Here is a 24983-nt window from a genome sequence, read left to right on the forward strand (position 1 = left end):
CTTCAGGTCCCCTCTAAGCTCTCTACAAGTGATTCCCTTGCCACCCACCTAGGCCTGGGGAGGTGGGGAAGTGCCCTGCCCCAGCCCCTGCTTGAGGTCCACATAGAATCACTTTCAGACATCGGCTTCCATGGGCTGGGGAGGTGGGGAGATGGAGGCTGGAAGTGGAGCCAGGGCTCATACCCACATCTGCTGTTTCCCAGCCAGTGGTGATCCTGAGATTTAAATCCACATCAGAATCACTTGGGGCTGCTTATTAAAAGCAGAGACACCTCCATCCCTCGATATATGCTGTTGGTTTAACGTGTACACTGGTGTGCCTGGGGTCATATATGTATGAACTCGCGTGATTTTCAGAAACCACTTTGTGAGGTCAGCCAGGGCATCCCAAACTCTAAGGAGCACACAGAGTGCCCAGGGACCTTGGGTTCAAGTGTAGATTTTGATGCTAAAGGTCTGGGCTGGGGCCTGAGATTCTGCTTTTGTACGATGCTCCTCGGGGATGCTGATCGTGCTGGTCTCCAGACCTCATTTTAAGAAGCAAGACGGGGCTTCCCTGGTGGCGCAGTGGTTGAGAGTCCACCTGCGGATGCAGGGGATACGGGTTCGTGCCTCGGTCCGGGAAGATCCCACATGCCGTGAGACATGGCCGCTGAGCCTGCGTGTCCGGAGCCTGTGCTCCGCAACAGGAGGGGCCACAGCAGTGAGAGGCCCGCGTACCGCCCCCCCCCCCACAAAAAAAAGAAGCAAGACGGCAGGTGCTGTTATTACTTCTTACTTTACTGAGGAGCAAACTAAGGCTCAAAGGCCAACAACTATAAGTCACAGAGTTAGACCGAGCCCCCAGACTCTACTGTGTCACAGTGCCTGTCCCTGCTGGCGTGACGATGGATGAGAGGTTGGGCTGATATTTGGAAGGGGCAACTTGGCCCCTCTTACCACTCATAGGAGGGGCATTTTTCCAAGTGGCCCAAGTTGAGGACAGTCCCTGCCAAGCCCAGCATGGCAAGAAGAAGAGGGGCTGGGTTCGTGTGCCCTGAGCATGTGTGTGTCTCTGAGACAGTGGCAGGTGTGTGCGGACAGATGAGACCCATACCAAAAGGATTCTAGTGCCTGGAGGTTGAAGCATGGAGAAGGCCTTGGCTGTGCTACCGCTGCCCAGCCCTCCTGCTAGGCGGGGGAGGGTGGACAGTCCAGAGCGGGCTGCTTGTGCCTGGAATACCTCCCCGCATCAACCCAAATATCTGCTTCCTTAACCCTTAACGACCCACCCTGGATCCACAAGATATGGTCTGCCTTCATTAGCTATTCATTAAGGGAGGTCACGCTTGTGTTCCTGATGGGAGCACTGGGGGCCCTGAGCAGCCCAGAGCAGCTGCCAGAGACCTTCAGAAAATCACCGCTGCTTAAAAAAAAGAATTGTTGGCAGACAGCAGAAGCAAGAAGAACTACAATCCTGCAGCCTGTGGAACAAAAACCACATTCACAGAAAGACAGACAAGATGAAAAGGCAGAGGGCTACGTACCAGATGAAGGACCAAGATAAAGCCCCAGAAAAACAACTAAATGAAGTGGAAATAGGCAACCTTCCAGAAAAAGAATTCAGAATAATGATAGTGAAGATGATCCAGGACCTCGGAAAAAGAATGGAGGCAAAGATCGAGAAGATGCAAGAAATGTTTAACAAAGACCTAGAAGAATTAAAGAACAAACAGAGATGAACAATACAATAACTGAAATGAAAACTACACTGGAAGGAATCAATAGTAGAATAACTGAGGCAGAAGAACGGACAAGTGACCTGGAAGACAGAATGGTGGAATTCACTGCTGCAGAACAAAATAAAGAAAAAGGAATGTAAAGAAATGAAGACAGCCTAAGAGACCTCTGGGAAAACATTAAATGCAACAACATTCGCATTATAGGGGTCCCAGAAGGAGAAGAGAGAGAGAAAGGACCAGAGAAAATGTTTGAAGAGATTATAGTCGAAAACTTCCCTAATATGGGAAAGGAAATAGCCATCCAAGTCCAGGAAGCGCAGCGAGTCCCATACAGGATAAACCCAAGGAGAAACACACCGAGACACATAGTAATCAAATTGGCAAAAATTAAAGAAGAAGAAAAATTATTGGAAGCAGCAAGGGAAAAACGACAAATAACATACAAGGGAACTCCCATAAGGTTAACAGCTGATTTCTCAGCAGAGACTCTACAAGCCAGAAGGGAGTGGCATGATATACTTAAAGTGATGAAAGGGAAGAACCTACAACCAAGATTATTCTACCCAGCAAGGATCTCATTCAGATTTGATGGAGAAATCAAAAGCTTTACAGACAAGCAAAACCTAAGAGAATTCAGCACCACCAAACCAGCTCTACACAAATGCTAAAGGAACTTCTCTAAGTGGGAAACTCAACAGAAGAAAAGGACCTACAAAAACAAACCCAAAACAATTAAGAAAATGGTCATAGGAACATACATATCGATAATTACCTTAAACATGAATGGAGTAAATGCTCCAACCAAAAGACACAGGCTAGCTGAATGGATGCAAAAACAAGACCCATATATATGCTGTCTACAAGAGACCCACTTCAGACCTAGGGACACATACAGACTGAAAGTGAGGGAATGGAAAAAGATATTCCATGTAAATGGAAATCAAAAGAAAGCTAGAGTAGCAACACTCATATCAGATAAAATAGACTTTAAATTAAAGAATGTTACAAGAAACAAGGAAGGACACTATATAATGATCAAAGGATCAATCCAAGAAGAAGATATAACAATTAAAATATATACGCACCCAACATAGGAGCACATCAATACATAAGGCAACTGCTAACAGCTGTAAAAGAGGAAATCAACAGTAACACAACAATAGTGGGGGACTTTTAACACCTCACTTACACCAATGGACATATCATCCAAAATGAAAATAAATAAGGAAACAGAGCTTTAAATGACACAATAGACCAGATAGATTTAATTGATATTTATAGGACATTCCATCCCAAAACAGCAGATTACACTTTCTTCTCAAGTGTGCAGGGAACCTTCTCCAGGATAGATCACATCTTGGGTCACAAATTAAGCCTCAGTAAATTTAAGAAAATTGAAATCATATCAAGCATCTTTTCTGACCACAACACTATGAGATTAGAAATGAATTACAGGGGAAAAAATGTAAAAAACAGAAACACATGGAGGCTAAACACTACGTTACTAAATAACCAAGAGATCACTGAAGAAATCAAAGAGGAAATCAAAAAATACCTAGAGAAAAATGACAATGAAAACACGACAATCCAAAACCTATGGGACGCAGCAAAAGCAGTTCTAAGAGGGAAGTTTATAGCTATACAAGCCTACATCAAGAAACAAGAAAAATCTCAAATAAACAATCTCACCTTACACCTAAAGGAACTAGAGAAAAGAAGAACAAACAAAACCCAAAGTTAGCAGAAGGAAAGAAATCATAAAGATCAGAGCAGAAATAAATGAAATAGAAACAAAGAAAACAATAGCAAAGATCAATAAAACTAAAAGCTGGTTCTTTGAGAAGATATACAAAATCGATAAACCATTAGCAAGACTCATCAAGAAAAAGAGGGAGAGGACTCAAATCAATAAAATTAGAAATGAAAAAGGAGAAGGTAAAACAGACACCGCAGAAATACAAAGCATCCTAAGAGACTACTACCAGCAACTCTATGGCAATAAAACGGACAACCTGGAAGAAATGGACAAATTCTTAGAAAGGTATAACCTTCCAAAACTGAACCAAGAAGAAATAGAAAATATGAACATACCAATCACAAGTAATGAAATTGAAACTGTGAATAAAAATCTTCCAACAAACAAAAGTCCAGGACCAGATGGCTTCACAGGTAAATTCTATCAAACATTTAGAGAAGAGCTAACACCCATCCTTCTCAAACTCTTCCAAAAAATTGTGGAGGACGGAACACTCCCAAACTCATTCTATGAGGTCACCATCACTCTGATACCAAAACCAGACTAAGATACTACAAAAAAAGAAAATTACATACCAATATCACTGATGAATATAGATGCAAAAATCCTCAACAAAATACTAGCACACAGAATCCAACAACACATGAAAAGGATCATACACCATGATCAAGTGGGATTTATTCCAGGGATGCAAGGATTCTTCAATGTACGCAAATCAATCAATGTGATACACCACATTAACAAATTGAAGAATAAAAACCATGTGATCATCTCAATAGATGCAGAAAAAGCTTTTGACAAAATTCAACACCCATTTATGATAAAAACTTTGCAGAAAGTGGGCACAGAGGGAACCTACCTCAACATAACAAAGGCCATATATGACAAACCCACAGAAAACATCATTCTCAATTGTGAAAAACTGAAGAAAGCATTTCCTCTAAGATCAGGAGCAAGACAAGGATATCCACTCTCACTGCTATTATTCAACATAGTTTTGGAAGTCCTAGCCACAGCAATCAGAGAAGAAAAAGAAATAAAAGGAATACAAGTTGGAAAAGAACAAGTAAAACTGTCACTGTTTGCAGATTACATGATACTATACATAGAGAATCCTAAAGATGCCACCAGAAAACTACTCGAGCTAATCAATGAATTTGGTAAAGTTGCAGGATACAAAATTAATGCACAGAAATCTCTGGCATTCCTATACACTAATGATGAAAAATCTGAAAGAGAAATTAAAGAAACACTCCCATTTACCATTGCAACAAAAAGAATAAACTACCTAGGAATAAATCTACCTAGGGAGACGAAAGAGCTGTATGCAGAAAACTATAAGACACTGACGAAAGAAATTAAAGATGATACCAACAGATGGAGAGATATACCATGTTCTTGGATTGGAAGAATCAATATTGTGAGAATGACTATAGTACCCAAAGCAATCTACAGATTCAATGCAACCCCTATCAAATTACCAATGGCAGTTTTTAAAGAACTAGAACAAATCATCTTAAAATTTGTATGGAGACACAAAAGATCCTGAAAAGCCAAAGCAGTCTTGAGCAAAAAAATCGGAGCTGGAGGAATCAGACTCCCTGACTTCAGACTACACTACAAAGCTACAGTAATCAAGGCAATATGGTACTAGCACAAAAACAGAAATATAGATCAATGGAACAAGATAGAAAGCCCAGAGGTAAACCCACGCACCTATGGTCAACTAATCTATGACAAAGGAGGCAAAGATATACAATGGAGAAAAGACAGTCTCTTCAACAAGTGGTGCTGGGAAAACTGGACAGCTACATGTAAAAGAATGAAATTAGAACACTCCCTAACACCATGCACAAAAATAAGCTCAAAATGGATTCGAGACCTAAATGTAAGACCGGACACTATAAAACTCTTAGAGGAAAACATAGGAAGAACACTCTTTGACATAAATCACAGCAAGATCTTTTTTGACCCACCTCCTAGAGTAATGGAAATAAAAACAAAAATAAACAAATGGGACCTAATGAAACTGCAAAGCTTTTGCATAGCAAAGGAAACCATAAACAAGACGAAAAGACAACCCTCAGAATGGGAGAAAATATTTGCAAACGAATCAACAGACAAAGGATTAATCTCCAAAATATAAACAGCTCATGCAGCTCAATATTAAAAAAACAAACAACCCAATCCAAAAATGGGCAGAAGACCTAAATAGACATTTCTCCAAAGAAGACATACAGATGGCTAAGAAGCACATGAAAAGCTGCTCAACAACACTAATTAGTAGAAAAATGCAAATCAAAACTACAATGAGGTACCACATCACACCAGTTAGAATGGGCTTCATCAGAAAATCTACAAACAACAAACGCTGGAGAGGGTGTGGAGAAAAGGGAGCCCTCTTGCACTGTTGGTGAGAATGTAAACTGATACAACCACTATGGAGAACAGTATGGAGGTTCCTTAAAAAACTAAAAGTAGAACTACCATATGACCTAGCAATCCCACTACTGGGCATATACCCAGAGAAAACCACAATTCAAAAAGACACATGCACCCCAATGTTCATTGTAGCACCATTTACAATAGCCACGTCATGGAAGCAACCTAAATGCCCATCAACAGACGAATGGATAAAGAAGATGTGGTACATATATAGAGTGGAATATTACTCAGCCATAAAAAGGAACGAAATTGGGTCATTTGTTGAGGTGTGGATGGATCTAGAGACTGTCATACAGAGTGAAGTAAGTCAGAAAGAGAAAAACAAGTACCGTATATTAACGCATATATGTGGAACCTATAAAAATGGTACAGATGAACCGGTTTGCAGAGCAGAAATTGAGACACGGATGTAGAGAACAAACGTATGAATACCAAGGGGGGAAAGCCGCGGGGGTGGTGGTGGTGGTGGTGTGATGAACTGGGCGATTGGGAGTGACATGTATACACTGATGTGTATAAAATTGGTGACTAATAAAAACCTGCTGTATAAAAAAATAAATAAAATAAAATTCAAAAAAAAAAAAAAAAGAACTGTTACTGGATTCCTCATCATTCGGCAAGCTCCATGGTGGGTGAAGGGGCGGGTAGGAGCAGCGGCTGAGACCAGGACCAGGGGAGGCAGTCACACCCCCCAGCTGGCTTCCCCGGCATCCACGCCCCCAGAGCTCGGCACGCCATTATCCATGAACAGAATTGTCACGAATCTGCCCGGAGTGCGAACCTGTCGCAAAATCCATCTGTCTGTGGAATTGTCACAAAACTCTCTTGCGTGTGAAAGTGTCAGGTATGTGAAATTGCATAAGGAATTGTCTTGCAATTGTCCTACATGTAAAACTGTCATGAAGTGTTGGGTACGTGCAGTTGCTATTCTTCTGAAAAAATACGGAGAGGACAGTTCCTTTTCTTTTTGTGTTAGAAGAATAGGTTTGCTGTGTGCGTGACCTTGAACAAGTTGCAGAAATACTCTGTGCCTCAGTTTCTTCTTCTAGTGACTTTTACAGGGCTATTTTGCAGAAAAAATGCATTATGCTCGAAACAGTGCCTGGCACACAGTAGGTGCTCAAGAGACCCTGCTACACCACACACACACACACACACACACACACACACACACACACACACACGAAATCTCTCTGAGGCAGGTGTTTCTGACTTGTTCATGTCTGTAGCACCAGTACCTGGTACACAGTGGGTGCTCAGTGAGAACTTGTGGGCTGGGGAGTGGACTCAGACAGGTTTTGGCTTTGCCTATGGTGGGGCTGTCTGGCCGTGTGGCGTCGGACACGTCTCTTGCTTCTCTGATTCTCTCTGAACCTGCCTTGGGTGCTGTAAAGTGCCCCAAGAGCTGTGTATAAAGCACCTGGCAGTACTGGGGACAGGAAACACTAGCTGCTAATTCCCTTTCCCTCTGTGGGGAGTTCACGGTTCCCGGACGCTTTGTGGCTGTGGAGGCCTCCTGTGGCTCTTTGGGAGGCTGTGAAAGCTTCAGCTTCGGCTGCGTGGGAGGATGCTGCAGCAGTCAGGACCTGGTGGGACATGTCCAGCCAATCTGGAGACCTGATGCCACAGGCCGGGGGTAGGGGGGATGGTGCCCACTAATCCAGTCCAGGAGCCCCCCACGAGCCGTGGGGAGGATGAGTGCCAGGATTCCAGGGAAGGTGGGGGAACTTCCTAAGAGGAACTGAGAGCACATGATTCCTAACATGCACGCGACTGAGAGGTACCAGGTCTCGCAGTTTGCTCCACAAATGACCCCTTCACCCCACCATGCTGAAGACCCGCAATGAACAGAGCTCGGGGCTAGGAGCCAGGACTGTGCTTCCTGTCTCAGCTGGGACCCAGGCTCACTGTGTGACCTTGGCAGCCTCAGTTTCCCCAGCAGAAAAACAAGGGATTGGTCTTGACAGAGGACTTTCCAACTTTTTTCAGCCAAGGAAGCTTTCTTCTTCCCAAGATAGGATGTGATCTGGGAGCTCGATTAATAGGGCAGCTAAGAGTTGAGCTGCTTTGGCTGAGGCTTGCCTAGGGTGAGGGGGAGGATCTCAAGCCAGTCCTCTTGGTTTCGTCTGCTCACTTCAGGGGGCATCCCCTAAGGGCATGGATAATCTCTAAAGACTTTCAGACCCCGAAGTCCCTCAGCACCAATGGCAGGAGAGGCAGTACAGCATGGTGTAGCAGTTAAGTCAGCCTCTGCAAGCAGACAGCCTGGGTCTAAATCACAAAGTAAGCCTCAGTTTTCCCATCTGTAAAATGGGCATAATCATTGTCCTCATGCATTGCTGAGAAGGTTCAGTATGTTGGTGTGTCTGACATGCTCAGAACAGGGTTTGGCAGATGGTAGGTGCACGACAATGGGGTGGCTGTGAGCAGTGTGGAGCTCTTACAAGGCCAGACTCTGTTGCAACAACCCTACGAGGTATTATTATCTCCTCTTACAGACAAGGAAGTTAAGGCACAGAGAAGGTAAGTAATTTGCTAAGGATCACATAGTGGCAAGCTGGGATTTAAAGCCAGGGAGTCTTAGTGACTGGTAGATATTATTAAGTACTGCGGAGAACCTAGCCCCTAGAATATGTCCCATGAAAACACCCTCATTGCCTCTTACAATTAAGCCCTAAGGAAGCTTTGGATATACCATCAGCTCCCAGTGCAGAGAAAACCTGGGGCTCTGCCGCCAGTGAGTATCAGGGAATGGGGCTGGGCCTCAGCACTGGACCCTCTCGGTGTTCCAGGGACAGCCCCAGCCCCTGTCATCCAGCACCCGGGGTAACTGGAGGTTCCGAGCGGTGACAAAGAGTTGGGAATCCAGTTTGGACCTCCAGACATGGGGTGAACATCTTTAGGGACCCTATTCTGGGTCTGGTCTCTCCCCACAGGCTCCCTCCCCCTCTCAAAACCTTGTAGAAAGGAGAGAGCACAAGATATGGACTCTTATCCCAGTTCTGTGGGTCCTCAGCCAAGTCCCTCCCTGTCTTTGGGCCTCAGTTTCTCCATCTGTCAAGTGGATGGTTAAACTCAGCGTTTCTAAGGGCCCAATAGCCATCCATCCACCCATCCATCCAACCATTCAGTAGGTGTTTCTTGAATGCCTACAATATACCAGGCCCTTGTCTAGACTCCAGTGAAAACAAGAAACAAAAACTTTTTTCTTTTATTTGATTTATTGGACAAAGTTAAAAGACAAATCACAGACCTGTGGAAACTTTTTAGAAAGATGAGCAAAACGATACTAGATCAGGAAGGGAAATTTCCCAGGCACCTTGTCTCGTTCACCCACGCCTCCCAGTGCCATGCACAGTGCCGGGGTACACTGGGTGCTCTGTAAATGTCCACTGGGTGAACGAAGGAACAAGATGTATCTTGCTGCTCCAAAACCTGTGACTAAGGGTGGAAACAAAGTCTGAGTCCTCCCCTCCCCTTACCACTGTGTTCTAAAGAAAGCTGCCTCGTGAGTATGGAATTGGAGCCAGACACCCCCTTCAGAACTTAGCAAGGGGGAGGCCAGATATCTCTGCACCTTCCATCCTCTCCCCCTCCACTGCCTACCAGCTGGTGTAAACCGATGTCTGAAGAGGATCCAGGAAGGATTGTCTAGCAGGGGCTGCGGCGGGGCACGGCATTTCCCCAATTCCCTAAACCCAGGTGGGGTGGCAAGAGAAGCACTCACAGTTTGGAGGGAACCCGATAAGACATGGAAATGGGCATTTCATCCCCTGACTGAACACACACTTGCTGATCCTTCCCACGTCTATTGGGGGAGGGGGGAGAGTGAATGAGAGATGCAGAAGGGGAGGGGTCAGTCTCTCAGAAGCCTGCGCTGCCACCATTTGGCCAATTCTCTGTCCAGATCACGTGGACACTGAAGGAGGCTGTTGAACTTGATCCAAAATTTCTAACCCAAAGGTGCTGTAGGGGTACCATGGGGTAGTGAGGGAGCTGGGAATATGCGAAGAGGTCGAGGCCATGCTCCTCCCCTAATAAGTCACAGCCGTGCCACAGGTAGGGCACCTGCCACACACGGAGGGTGTGGAGGGAGGCGGCATAGGAACGTTTAGACACAACCGCTTCCTTGTGCTCACTGGTGATGCGGCCCTGAGTTTTCTCACTGCTGGGACTTGTGAGGCCACAGCAGCACCAGAGAAGTAAGACACAGCTGTCCCTGTCCCCATCCCTCTTCTGCTCCCCAGCACACAGGGGAAGAACGGAGGGAGGACGACACATCTCCCCACAGGGCAGATCAGTGGAGTCAGGAGCCAAGTCACTGATGGGGAAGGAGACAGCGTTGAATTAGACCTGTGTTTTTAAAAATTTAGCACCAAACTGAGCTTTTTAATACCAGAAACTCTGAGATCTACCCAAAGTTATTAAGGATTGGGTTTTAGAGATATAACAGAATTAGAGAGAGAGAGAAAAAAAGCAAATGTCATGTTTGTGATCCTCTGTTACATGTCCACTCTGATCATTATGCCTCACAAAAGACGGCCAAGGATTACCATCCTTAATATACAAAGAGCTCTTAGAAATCAAGAAGAAGAAAAACAGCAACAACACAAGGTTGTGAAATGGGCAAAAATATTACAAGTAATTCAAAAAAGAAAGACAAATGGACCAGTAACCTCAGGAAGAGCTATTATATTGCACTAATAATTTTCAAAATGATGTTTAGAATAAGAACAAAATATTACTTGTGACCTACCAGAAAGGCAAACTAAAAGACTGACAACATCCAGTGCTCACTTTCATAAAGGATTTGGGCAGTGTCTATTAAAGTTTGAACTCTGTAGTATACGGATAGTAGTAGTATTTTACAAATGGTGCCCTGAGGCTCAGAGAGGGGCAGGCACTTGTTCAGAGCCACACAATGCGTCACTGGAAGGCAGGGCTGGAACCCCGGTCTCTGGATGGGTGCCTTTGGCTTTTTATCTCCAGCCAGCTGGCTCTCCCTGTCTGGCCTTGTGAACAGCCTGGTCCCTGGCCTCTGACTGGGGTGGCCAGGCCTGCTATACCCACTGCTGCACCTGCTTTGGGACTGAGGATGGCTGGGCTCTTGCTGTTCCAGGTGACACATTATCATCACCCCTTCCCCACAACAGATGAGGCTCCCAGTCAGTCTTGCTCAGCAGTGAGGCATAAAGAGTGGAGGTGGGAACCTAAGGCTTGGGATCAGACAACCCCACCTTCAAATCCCAGCTCCGCACTTCACTCCCTGGGCCCGTTATTGAACCTCGGTTTGCTCATATGTAAGATAGAGGCAATCATCCACTCACTGGAAAGCTTGTTCCTTTCACAAATGTGCTCGAGGGCCTACTATGTGCCAAGAACTGTTGTAGGCATTGGGGATACATCAGTGGACAAGACAGCCCTTCCCCTCAGGGAGTTTGCATCCTAAAGGAGAGAGAGAGGTCATTTGAGATAGTGACAGTGAGTGAATGACAGTAAACAGAGTGAGGAGAGGAGAGGAGGGTCCCGGCCACAAGACAGGACTCGCTGAGACATATAAGGAAAGCGTTCTCGGCAGAGGGACCAGCAGGTACAAAGGTCCAGGGGTTTAGCATGCAAGAGAGCAGTGAGGCCAGAGCACAGGGACTGGTCGGAAAGGCAGATCAGCCCAGACCTGGGTGGTAGGCTCAGAAGGAGTGTGGACGGCGCTGGGTTTTCCTGGAAGCAAGATGGGAAGGCCCTGCGTGGTGCAGGCCAAGGAGTGTCTGCCATCTTGAAAGCTCCCTCTGGGGCTGAGCACAATGAACAGTAGGGGGCAGGAGCTGGGAGCCCAGGGCAGAGGCCTGTGACCACCTAGGGGGTCTGGACCAGGCTGCTGGCTGTGAGCAGCAGATGGACAAGTCTTGCTTGTGGGATATTATGAGAATTAAAAGGTAAGTGGCCTAGCCCATGGTGCAGCAGGTAGCTGGTGTGAGCAGACCTCAGCTACCCGTCCTCAGCAATCAGGGGACCTAACCCAAGAATCCCATGACTGTGTCTGCCCCGCAGCCTCCTTCAGAGATGCCTGAATCACTTCTGCTCCTCCCTGCCACTGGCTCGGGTTGTGCCTCTTTGACCTGCTGTGGCCTCTCGACTTTCGCAGGCCACCAGAACAAGGTCTCATTCAAGGTTCCCTCTGGTTGCTTTAAGCCGCCTTGCTGTTCAGTGGCTCCCTAAACCAGCTGTATACCGCCGCCCCCAAGCTGGACTGAAACCCGAGGCCCTGTCTGGATGGTTCCCTAAGTCATTCTCGAAGGTGAGAATAAGTGGTGAGTCACAGTGGCATCTGCCCGGGCCAGGTCCCCAGACCAACTGCCCAGGAAATGGGAGATGGGAGGGAGGCAGTGCTGCGCAGGCGGGAGTCCAGGTCACACACATTTGGGTATGAATCCCAGCTCTGCCACCTTGACTCTGGGAAGTCCCTTTAACCTCTCTGAGCCTCACACTTCAGCTGCAAAATGAGAGTGATGCTATCGAAGGGGTGCCCGGAGGATAAAGGGAGGTAATAACCTGCAGAGCCCCTGGCTCTGTGCCCAGCTCATATGCCAAGGACATCAAATGGGAGCCAACTTTGTCCTTATGCTCTGCCCTGGGTTCTGCTCACCAATTCCCAGCACAGTGAAAAACAGCTCTGGTTTCGGAGCCCCAGCTTGGCTTCCAACCCAGACTGGATGGGGGCTGTGGAAACCTGGGCAAGTGGCTTCACCTACCTGGATTCTACTTTCCTCTTCTGTAAAACGGGTCCTATCTTCGAAGGTTGTGGGTAACTAATGCACACAAAAATCACCCGGCACATAGTAGGTGCTCAAGAAATGGTGTGATGCCAGTAGGGAGGAGCTGAATGGAAGAAGGGGACACAGGCACAGTATGTGGTGGGGTTCTACCTTGGAAACCTCTCGTGGTCCTGGGGCACTGTCTCCACCACACCGAAACCCAGCCAGCTGGAGGGACCTAGGCTTGCAGGGCCTGGAAATTCTACAACCACTGTCAGTGGATCCCAGTTTCCTCTTGTGCAAAATGGGAACCATAATCCTTCTTGCCAGTTAAACCAGGATTAAGGGCTGGAACCAAGGTGAGCAGCCACAGCCAGAGGTGCTGGTCTCTGTGAGCTCCTGTAGATCCTCTGAGGGACCAGGTCTGCAGATGGGCAGAGCCAGGCTGATGCCGTCTGCAGCATGCAGGATCCTGAGCTACCAGGTCCTGTGTTAAATCACTGCAAACCCATCGCAGCCCTGAAAAGCTGGGCTACATTTGCACATTTTCATGGATGAGAAAACTAAGGCTCAGAGATGTTAAGGTTAGGGTTAGTGGTTGACCCAGGAACCCACAGTGAAGAGTCAGGCGGGATGCAAACCAGAGTCCTAGCTCCTAACTGCTGGGAGCCATGCCTCCCTGATGGCCTCTCAGCCGCTCCCTGCTGCCTAATGCCCAGTGGCTCTCCAAAGGCAGAGAGGTGCCACTGAAAGTCATACGTCTCCAGGGCCAAAGAGGGGCCCCGAGCTGTGCGCAGGATCAGACAGGAGAAGAGGGGAGGCTGCAGGAACAACCCAGTGGTCTTAAGTCTGAAACCATGGAGCCCTTAGCAGCATCCCCAGACCTTTAATAAAGTCTGTTACCCAGAAATGTCCTGAGTGCTCTGTTTTTTTCTTTTTCTTTTAATGGGGGAGGTGGTTGGAGGGAGGGTTATTGATGCAGGGGAATAAGATGGTCTACAAACTGAAGCTATTCAGCCAAAGCAGCCCTGGGAGAATGGCAGCCACTGCGAGGATGCTCTGCTCTCAGGGAGGACGTCAAGCCAACGTCCCCTGTCCCAGGGGCGGGGGTCTCCAGCTGACACCTCTGCTATTCACTCTATTGGGACTGCCACCTTCATCAGTCTGGGGCTCCCAAGGACAGGGGCCAGCTGACAGCAAGTGTTCAGCAGACATGTGCTGGCTGAAATGCAATGACTCAGGGGACATCCAGGAATGAGGGTGGACAGAGAAGCGTCACCTGAATTTGAGTTCCAGGAATGTACTCAGGAAGGGCTGAGGGCTACTGCATCAGGACTGTCAACACTTGTCAGGGAAGAATCACTTGCGGGAAGGGTGATCCGCTCAGGGATACAGAATCGGGGGCTCACACCCTTCTCATGAGACCATCTTATGAGGACTTTCTGTAAAATCAAAAAGCTCAGAACATACGGCAGAAACAATGCCCTCCTACCTAAAAAACCTTTAAGGGATTGATCACATGAACAGTATTATAAGTAACAATTTCTGTTCTCCAAAGGACATACAAAGTTAGCAGCTGGGTATCAGATTGAAGAAACGTATCTTCCATGTCAAAACCAACAGCGGATTAATATGTAGGTAATACAAAGAAGTCCTATAAACTGACAAGAAAAATCCAGGAAACCCAATTAAAAAAGTGGGCACATAAAAATACAATAAAAATTTTAAAATAAAAAAAACCCCAAAAAGTAAAATTAAAAGATTTAAAATAAAAAAATAACTAAAATTGGGCTTCCCTGGTGGCGCAGTGGTTGAGAGTCCGCCTGTCGATGCAGGGGACACGGGTTCGTGCCCCGGTCTGGGAAGATCCCACATGCCGCGGAGCGGCTGGGCCCGTGAGCCATGGCCGCTGAGCCTGCGTGTCCGGGGCCTGTGCTCCGCAACGGAAGAGGCCACAACAGTGAGAGGCCCGCGTACCGCAAACAAACAAACAAAAAAAGCAAAACTAAAATTAATAAAAAAATTAAAATAAAATGGCATTTTAAAACTAAATGATAAAATAAAAAACTTAGAAAAATAAAATGTAAGAATAAAATAAAAATACATTTTAAAGTAAATTTAAATAAACTACATTAAAATTAATAAAAATTAAAACTTTAAAAATAAAATTAAAATGTTTAAATAAAATAAAAATGAAAAAATTTTAAATAAGTGAAATAAATTTTGAGTAAAATTAAAAATTGTCAATGTGTAACCATTTAAAAAATAAGGAAAGAGAAATAAAATAATACAAGAGTACTATCAGCTCGGCTGATGCTGATAATGTGCTATGAATTAAGTCTGATTGACTCAGATGCCTGTCAGAAGCGGGGCAAGAGGGGAGGAGGAAGGAAAACCGGGTCTGAAAGACAGCATTTAACCGGGTTTTTCCAGCCTGCCATATGGGCAGAGGGCAGGATGTCAGGCCCCATCATGGCCTCATCCGCAAACAGCCATCACATCATTATACATTTATAATGTGCCAGCAACACACGCACACACACACATCCTTCCATCCTCACTGCTGTTCTCTGAGGTTCCCTTTCACAGAGGAGTGAACAGAGGCTCAGAGAGGGTGAGTCACTGTGCCATAGACACAGAGCACCTAGGACCTCCCTATCCTCTGAATCCGGGCTCCCCAAAATAACCTTCTTTTGGAGAGTTAGGTCTACAGAGGACTTTCAGACACAGGCGGGAGCATGTCTGACATCAGGCTGGAATGTCCTGGATGCTAGAAGGAGCCAACCTTCCCATGACGCATTACTGTGATCACCATTCATTAGCATCTACTGTCTCCCAGGTGGGTTATACGCACAATTTTGACCTTCAAGGCAATCCTATGATGTAGATGCTATTATCGTCCCCATTGTATTGATAGACAACAATGAGATTCAGGAGTGAAATATTTTTACCCAATCACGGCAGTAGCAGAGCTGGGAGCTGAGCCCAGGCCTGTCACAGCCCAAATCCCACACCCACTGCCTGGCACTGGACACTCTTCATAGTCACTAACTGAGCACTCACTATGTGCTAGGGATGCGTTTCATGCCCCATTTTGCAAATTAGCCAACTGAGGCCCAGAGGGGAGAGATGACCTGCTCAAGGTCACTCAGCTGGTGAGCAGTAGAGGCCGTGGCCTTCGTGACAGCCAGCCAGCCTCCCACTGCTCATCTGGCACTTGCTAGAGACAGCTGTGCCTGCCTGCCAACACCAGAGCAGGCTGCAGAAGGGCAGTTGTGACATTCCTTTCTGGGTGTCTCCACCCCTGCGGATGTGGGTACTGCAGTCAGGCTGCAGGGAAAGGGAGTGGTTTCCCTATGTAGTCTGGGTCCCCCGGGCTTGAGAATGCCTTTCTTCTGAGCTGCTGAAACAGAACCCCCCACCCACAGCAGCACAGAGGAGTCCCCACCACGGGACACAGAGCAGGGGCTCTATGAGTCACACGGCATTACAAGAAACCATCCCAGGGGCAGGCAGTAGTGGCCTAGCCTGAGGCAGCAGTGCTCAAGATGAGTGAGCTTCACCCAGGCAATGGGAACAAGCCATTCCCTTCGGGATCCTGGAGGAATCCCCAGGGGTGGGGCTGAGGGCTCCTGTGTCCCGAGTGCCGCTGACTACTGCACAGGGCTGAGAAAAGGAGGTTCTGGCTATGGAGACCTGGGGGGCACATTCCAACCTCTCCCCATCCTGGCTGTGTGACCCTGGCAAGTCGATTGCCCTCTCTATGCTTGGAGGGCCTCTGGAGAATAAAAGGATCAAATCACCTCGTGGGCTATCACCTGGATGAATTGGGAGGAGGCCAGGCAGGACGGCTATGCACCCAACCTTTGGAATCAATTGTCTGGGTTTAAATCCTGGCTTTGCCAAACTTACTTGCCAAGCTATTGGGAACATATGAAATCGCTAATATTTGGCTGTTTTCAACCTACAGAAATGGTAGTTTCACATACTTCAACTAATGCTCCTCTCTTCTTAATTCAGTTTCCTCTTCTGTAAAATGTGGATAATAACAGTCCCTTCGCAAGTTGACGTGAGGACTAAATAAGGGTGGGAGGCAACTGAGCTCAGTAGTTGGAGCTTGGCTCTGGGACTAGGAAGGATTTGAACTTGGCTGTGTGTCCTGGGGAAAGTCACTTAACCCCTCTGTGCCTCGGTTTTCTCATATGTAAAACAGGGATGATAATAGTACCCACATCACAGGTTTATTAGGAGAATTTAGTCAGTTTATATGCATAGTACCTGACATTGACAAATAAAATAAAACAACACAGGTAACATCTGGCATAGAGTAAATGCTCAACCATAAAACCAAATCAGAAAGAGACTTTTCTAAACCTTTGGTGCCAGTGAAAATTAAGTACTTTAAAAAAAATAAATAAATGTTTTTAGGAACATATATGCGTGTGGATATATACGTGAGGCGTGTGCTCCTGGGTGTCCACAGGGTCTGGGGCTGATCTACGTCCTGACAGTGTCCACAGCCTGGGGCTCTGATGGAAGGACTGCCCTCCAGGCCATGGTGATTCTGTGTGGGGCCCAGGCCTCCACCAGGTCCCTCTTATGGAACCACACAGCCAGGCCACAGACCCCATGTGGCACTCAGGTAACTCTGGAGGCCCTTACGAGGCTCCTGGACCACAGGCTGGCCTCTGGTTATTAAGAAACCTCTGCAGACAGCCTTCAAGCTGTGAAAGCCCTCTTGGTCCATCCTCTCATCCAGCATTTCTTCTAGGCCTGGGAGAAAGGCAAAGCAGACTGAGTATGGCCAAGTCACACAGGGGAAACTGAGGCTCTGAGAAGCTCTAAACCAGATTCCAGGCCCTGGAGTAAGCTGCCTTCCTCTGCCTATCCAAGGCCACCCTCACCTCCCCCGTTCGCTTTCCTGCATCCTCACCTCCACTCCTGGCTGGGGGATGCTGGGTGAGGTACTTCCTCACTTGCGGCTCCATTTTTACAAGCGTGGGTCTCAAAGGTCTCAACTGGCCTTTTCAGTCCTAACATTCCATTATTCTACCTTCTCCAGAACTCCAGAGAGAAAATGAAAGTTGAACTGCTCTGCAAACAATAAAGTGCTATATAAATGACCGGGTGGTGAACGGCAGCATTAGGTGGACTTTCTGGAGCAGTCTATAGCAGGCGGGATTTGCTCCTGTGGTTCTGGAATCAGGAACACTGGCTATGTGACCTTGGACAAGCCTGCTTCTTCTGTAAAGGAAGAGGGGCAACCACATCCACCTGGCAGGGTTGGGGGAGGGTCGATGAGAAACGAACATGCAATGTCCGGCGCTCACTGGCTGCTTGAGGGTGTCTAATGCAGGAGGGATATTTAGGCCCCCAATGGGTCCTAGGGCTAAAATCTACCTTGGGAAAAGAAAACACCTTGGGAAGGATGTGGCTGCCGGGTCCTGGGCCGTTAGAAACAAGCATAAGAAACAGAGGTTTGCAAAATGTGTCGAGGGCAGTTGCCACTTATAAAGGCAATTCGGTGTCCTGTTTGGGGCTCCAGAGCCAGACTCTCTGGGTTCACACGCCTATGGCTGTGTGACCCATGGGGCCTTCGTCTCCCCATCTGCAATACTGGGATCCCCTAGAACCCGCCTCTCGGAGCTGTCAGGAGCACTGCATTGGGCTCGGCCAAAAGTTCCGCACTTTTGGGGGAATGGTAAAAATTACATTTTTACATCAGTTCACACACAGTACACAGAGTACACACACACTCATTCACACACTCACACACACCCACATCCATATGCACACACATGCATCCACTCATACATTCACATACATATGTAAGCCGAAACCCATTTCTCAAAATGATAATTAATCTTAACACTTGCAATGCACTCTGATATCTTCTAAAAAGGGGGCTGGCAAACCATGGTCCATGGGCTAACTTTGGGCTATGGCCTCTTTTTGTATGGCCTGTAGGTTAAGAATGGTTTAATATTTTTAAAGGCTTGTGAAAAAACAAAACAAAACAGGAAGAATATGTCCCATGAAGTCTAGAAGAGTAACTATCTGGCCTCTTGCAAAAACAGTTTGCCGACCCCACTCTATTTTATTCTACTCTATACCATTCTGTTCTGTTTTATCCATTCTACTCCATTTCGGCATTCTAAATGCTAGCTGCACTTACTAAATTCATCTCCCTCATCTGCTGATGGAAAAACTCTGCATCGACGTGAGCTTCAGTTTTTTCACTAGATGAAAGGATGGAAAGATGGCTGAAGAGACAGTGGACTGACAGATGGACTAGAGGAGGCAGGGGAACAAAGGGAAGAAGGTCCCCTTATCCTGTGACACCTCAGCCAGTAACGTCCCACCTCTGAGTGTCAGATTCCTCAGCTGAGCCCAGGACTGCCGCCGACCAGCCTCTCTGGGCTGCACTGAGGGATCCTGTCCATGTCAGTTTTTCTGATGGATCCATTCCCGACATCCCTAGGAGATGCTGGGCTCTGGCCTGTCTGCCATCGGACCTCCACCCCCTCTGCCACACAGCCCCTTCGGCCCTTCCCATCCGGCCAGACCCTCCCCTCCTCCTGCCAGAGTCCCCAGCTCCTATGCTGCTGCCACCTCTGCAGCCCTCTGATAGGCTCTTCTCAGATGCCTCCTCCTTGTAGCCGCTGGCAAGTCTCTAGCAGAATTCATTTATTTTTCTATGCACAGGCTTTGGAGCCTCCAAAACTCTGGGTCCACGTACCAGCTCGGCTTCTGGGAGTTCCTGGGCAGGTCCCTGCCCCTTTTGGGGCCTCAGACCCCTTGTCTAGGAAACAGGTGTAACACAGGTAGCGCCATAGTCAGTCAGATGTCGAAACCCACATGCAGAGCTCCCGGCACGTGGCTGGCCCCAAGTGGCCTCAAGGGTCTCCTCTGGTGGCTGGGCAGGGGTGGGGTGGTCTGTGGGACACACCTTGTTCTGGGCCCAGCCATGGCCCTGACCTGGAGACTAGAAACCTGGGTCGTCCCCGATCGCCACCCCTGCCTCAGGTACTTGCTTGCTGTGTCTCAGCTTCTCTGTCTGTGTACAGGGGACGGTGCTGCTGGCCTGGCCATCCGCATAGGGCTTTTCAGTTTACAGAGAATTATTATATTCAGTCCCCCTAACAGGACTCTGGAGTGGGTGCTGCCACAGTCCTTTTACAGATAAAGAAAAAGAGGCTCAGAGAGGGGAGAAGGGCAGAGGTGAGATTCAACCTGCATGAAACTCCCCTCCCCCAGCCCAGGGAGCATCCGGCTCTGCTGTAAAATGGGAGGGGGAAGTGGCTGAGTCCTCAGGAAGCACCTACTCTATGCCTTTGGACACCTTCCCTCCGGGACTGTGGTGAATCGTCCCAAACACCAAAGAGGTAGGTACAACTGTTCCCATTTCACAGACGTGGAACCAATGCAGAAGGTACGTGGACTGCCCCAAATCACACATCCGGGGAAGGAGAGGGCCCTGAATTTCAGAGCTCCTCCCTCTGCCCTTTGCTGCCTCAGGTCTAGAAGGATCTAAAGGCACCATGTGAATGTGGGTGACAGTTGCTTCCACCAAGCCCCCTCCCCAGAAGGCCTTGGACGCTGGGAAAGTCAGTCACGGCCTGTCCTCTCCTCATTGCCTAAATGAAGCTCCGTATTGAGGTAGGAGTACAGACCAGGGCCCCCTCACCCTGCCCGACTGTCCTATTGCGGGGACACCCCAGCATGTTTCAAGAGAAACGTACTCATCTGGTTCTGATTCATTTATACTTAATTAATCAACATGTTGTTTTGTAAGAGTCACTTGAGATCCAAGAACCGTTCTCAAGCCTTTTCTTTTAGTCTTTCTTGTCTTGGAAACAGAAAAATTAGGTTTCATCAAAAAACAGTGATGCTGGAGCTTGAGGAAGCATGGGTCTGTGGGAACCAGGCCCCGAGGGTGACAGCTCAGCCTGGGTGGCTGCTGGGCCCAGCGAGTGTTCCTCTTGACCTTGCAGAGTAGGCCAAAGGCTGGGCCAAGAACTCGGGCACGCAGGGGAGGTAGGAGAGGGCCAAGGAAGGGCATCCCTCCACACTGGCAGCTCCTCAAGGACAGGCCCCAGGTCTGTTCACCTTGGCACTCCCAAAGTTCCCAGCACAGAGCCTGGCGCACGGTCTGCCCTGTAATGCTTGTTGAATGAACAAGGGGAAGAGAGGGAGAGAAAGGAAGGGAGGAAGGAAGGAAGGAAGGAAGGAAGGAAGGAAGGAAGGGGGAAGGGAGGGAGAAAAAAGAAAAGAAAAGGAAAGGAAAGGAAAGAAAAGACACTGCCAATACCTAGGTGCCTTCAGAACACATTCTCCTGCCAAAGTTAGACCAGAATGTCAAATCTGGTAAGACCCTCAGGGATCTCATGTGCAATTTTCCAAGCAGCTGTCTTACGAAAAATGGTCTCTAATCTGTAACTGGTTTGGGAAAGGTCCCACTCTCTATCCTCAGCCTCTTCACTATGAATCCTCTGATAAGTCCCACAGTTAAGAAATCTGCTAAAGCCAGCATCTCTCATACCTATTTGGCCAGGACTCCTATGACCACCTTGCAGAAGATGCTACAGGAAGCCTTCTGCTACCCCTCCACCTCCACCCCAGTGCCAATGGGGAAACCAAGGCTGTGGGCAGCGGGCAGGTGGTGGTGCGGAATCCACTTACCCAAAGGGGTTGGCGGTTGGACTGAAATCCAAGGCTGTCTCCATTGCACCTGACTGATAAATGGAGCCACAAGCCTCTTTCTGAAGACGCTGCGCTGGACATGCATGTGTCCCAGATGCAAGAGATCACCTACCGTGGGGAGGGGTGCCAATAGCCCCCTCACCAAATGGTGGCTATGTAAGGCGCAGCCATGCCCGACCTCACTGAGCAACTGGGGATGGGGGGAGGGACTGAAAGTTTTCTTTTTCTTTATTCTTTGTGTGTGTGTGTCTTTCAGAACTGACTGAGAAGCATCTTAAAGATCTTAAAGATCTTTAGCATCTTTAGATCTTAAAGCATCTTAAAGATCTTCTAAACCGGCTCCTCTTCAGATGGGGAAAGTGAGGCTCTGAGAAGAGAAGACCAACACAGCTCAGGAGATATCTTCTCAGCGTCATGTCAGACGGATTGAGATTCAAGCCTGCTTTGCTACTAACCCTCTGTGCAACGCTGGACAAATCAATTTTCCTCTCTGAATCTCAGTTTCCTTGTCTAGGAAATAAGCATCCCCCCAGCCCCACTAGGCTGTTATGAGAGGCAAAGGACGCAATGGACAGGAAAGGAGAATGACTTGTACTTGGCTACTCGTGTAACATACACACTAACTCATTCAGTCTTACCCACATCTGCCCTGTGAGTTGGATACTGAAGATTATTATTCCTATTTTAAAGAGGAGTCGCTGAGGAGATAGTTTTTATTTAATCTATTTTTTTGGTCTTTTTAAGAACTGAGAAAGATCACAGAGAACTTCTAAAAGACCGTCAGATGGGTAAACTGAGGCTCAGAGAGGCAAAGTGACTTCCCCAAGGTCACTCAGCTGGTAACTGGGGAAGCAGGGATTTGAACAAGGCAGGCTGACTCCAGAGCCCATGACTGGAACTACTATACAAGGGCCATTCACAGAGCAGTGTCCCCATGAGGTCCCAGAAGGCCCCCAGCTCATGTGAAGCCCACCCACCTCTCCTCTCCCTGGATCCCTCCATCCAGTCACACCTGGAGCTGAAGTCCTTCAGGCCACAGTCTCTCTGTCCCACCCGATCCCACCCCCAATTCTCCCACAGCCTCTCTCTGCCTCCTGTTTCACTCCAGGAGTAACTGTGTCTATTTAGGGCTTTTTCACTCAGGTGGACTAGAATCCCCCAGAGGGAAGACTCTCATTCTCTTTCCCATGTAGCCAAGCTCAGACTTCACACCAGAGCTGCAAGGAAAGAAGACACAGGGTCTTCATTCACCTGCTGGTCAACTTGGCAAAGTTACTTAGCCTGTCTGAGCCTTGGCACCTGGATTTTAGAATGGGGTAAGCCCTATGTCATGAGGATGTAGTGGGGATTCCCTCCGTGAGCAGAAAACCCTGGGCACAGTGGCTGGCTGTTGATTCTCAGACTGCCATCCGGAGGCCAAAGGGCGGCCGGCTCAGGTATGGGACTTGATCACCTTCCTCGGTCCCCCAGGCTCTGCCAACCCTGGCTCTGCAGGGACAGCCTCAAACCCACCTCCTGAGGATGTTTTGACTCCTTCAGGGAGGGGCTGTGGCACAGGACCCCCGAGGTGAGAGTGCAAGGGGCCCCTGGCTTTGTGCCCCAGGTACATTTATGGTCTGAACCTTGGTACATCCTCCTAGTGGCCCTAGGAGGTCAAGATGGAAAAACTGAGGCTCTTAGAGGGGCTGGACGTCTTCCAGGTCATCCCAGAATAAATGTCTTCAAACTCAGGTCTCTCTGAGCTCATGCAGCTCATGCCCTCACCAGAGGGGAACCCACCAAAGATTACTGGCTTCTTGAAAGTGATGTGGGGGATCAGGGTCTGTAATGGGGCTGAGACCGGGGCATCTGGACTCCCAGCTCAGGGCTCTCTATGTCACTCCTGGCTCAGTATGCATGCTTGGGATGATTTCTGAGCCACTAACTCTGTCCCCTAGGCCCTGCGACCTCTAGCCTGCCACCTGAGGCTTCCTGTCTCTGCAAAAGTCACTCCCCCGCCCCTCGCCCAGCAATGCTGTGATTATAGGGAGCGGGGGCAATGAGAGAGCCCTGGCAGCTCCTTCCCTCCCTGGAGAGCCTCTGGGTCCAGCTTGCCCCACGGGTGCCCTGGGGCCTCAGTTTCCCCATCTGTAAAGTGAGATTGACAGCAGTCTGGAAGAGTTAACAGCCCCGGGCGTCGGGCAGCAGGCAGATGCCCCAAGGGCGACCCCCCTGACTATCCCGCGGCGTCTTCCCGGCCACCCTGCCGGCTGCCCCTCGTACCTTGCTTCTTCCTTCGGTTCAGGGGGAGCATGTCCACGGCGTGGGCGACGAGCAGCAACAGGCAGAGTGGCGCCCGCATCTGGGCAGCCTGGTCTGGGCGGGGGCGCGGGGCTCCCTGGGAGGCCCGACGGCCCAGCGGCTACCGGCGGCGGCGGCACAGAGGGCGCGGGGGCTGCTCGGGGCGCGCCGGGAGCATCCGCGAGTGCGGGGTCGGTCCCGCCGCCAGGGACCTGCAGTCAGCCCAGGGGCCGACCTCCAGGTCTAGAGAGGGCGTCGGCGGGGCTGGGAGGGGCGGGCGGGGAGGAGCCAGCGAGGCGGGGGCGGTGCATTAACCAGCTAGGGGAAGGCGCGCGGTGGGGTTGGAGGGGGTCGCCCGGCCAGGTCGGTCTGTCACGCCGTGCGCGCTCTGGCGTCGTTCCGGCGCCCGGCACTGTCCCGTGGCATACACAGGTACGGCCCTCCACGCCACACACAGAGGTACAGACGCGCGGACGCCAGGTGACCCCCTCCTCTCAGCATCTCCCTCCACCCCACTCTCCGCCTCGGATTTTCTTTTTCCGCTTTCTCTGTTTCCTCTTTCTCCTAAGCCCCGAAGTGACCAGCACCTGATAAATCAGGGGCCCAGGACCTGAACTGTGTTTCCTCCAGCCTTGTCTACAGGATGGGAGCAGCTGGTACAATTTTAACGCTTTCAGAGCCAAATCCCTCCTTCTCCCCAACAAACGGTGCACTCCTGCCTCCGGCCACCTTGCCCACTAAAAACAGTAAGAGTAAGAATAATACTGCCTATCACTTTGAGGCCTACGTGCTTGGTGGTGTTCTAAGCACTTTACACATGATATAATCTTCATAACAACCCAGCGAGGTTCTATTCTGATTAGCTCCACTTTACAGGGGAGGAAAGGGAAGCTCAGAGAGGCCAAGTGACTTGCCTAAGGCCACACAGCAGATCAGTGGTTTGTCTGGGTCCAGTGTCCACCCTTTTAGCCACTGCTTGGGGCACAGAGGAACTTACTCTTGACAGTCTCTTGCTGACCAGTTATCCTTCCTTTATCCTGTGTGTGTAGTTTGATAAAAAAAAAAAAAAAAAGGAAGGTAAATGCCGGCATCTCCTTCTCCAGCCCCTTGTCCTCATCCTTAGTAAGGCCCCCAGTATAATGAAGACATTTGAGGGCATGTCGGGGGAGGGAAACACAGAGAGTGAGGCAACTCTGCCCTGGCTGTTCTTCTTCTGTAGGGCTCCACGAATACTGACAAACAACATCCTAGGGGTCTTGGTGGAATGTCAGAGCCACCCCCCCAAAATGGCTCTATTCCACAGATGGGGCTACTGAGACCTCGGGA

The 24983-nt window shown here is 48.8% G+C and overlaps 1 protein-coding gene across 1 annotated transcript in view; it reads right to left on the reverse strand.

Annotated features, from left to right (window-relative positions):
- Positions 1 to 23718, reverse strand: part of RSPO4 (R-spondin 4) — a 39353-nt gene extending 15635 nt beyond the window's left edge. The window contains exon 1 of the mRNA XM_060032825.1: positions 23640 to 23718. Coding sequence (XP_059888808.1) covers positions 23640 to 23718 — 79 coding nt within the window. The remainder of the gene's footprint in view (positions 1 to 23639) is intronic.
- Between the last annotated feature and the right edge of the window lie 1265 nt (positions 23719 to 24983).

This window comes from Delphinus delphis, chromosome 15 (assembly GCF_949987515.2).
Source record: "Delphinus delphis chromosome 15, mDelDel1.2, whole genome shotgun sequence".
Lineage (NCBI taxonomy): Eukaryota > Metazoa > Chordata > Mammalia > Artiodactyla > Delphinidae > Delphinus > Delphinus delphis.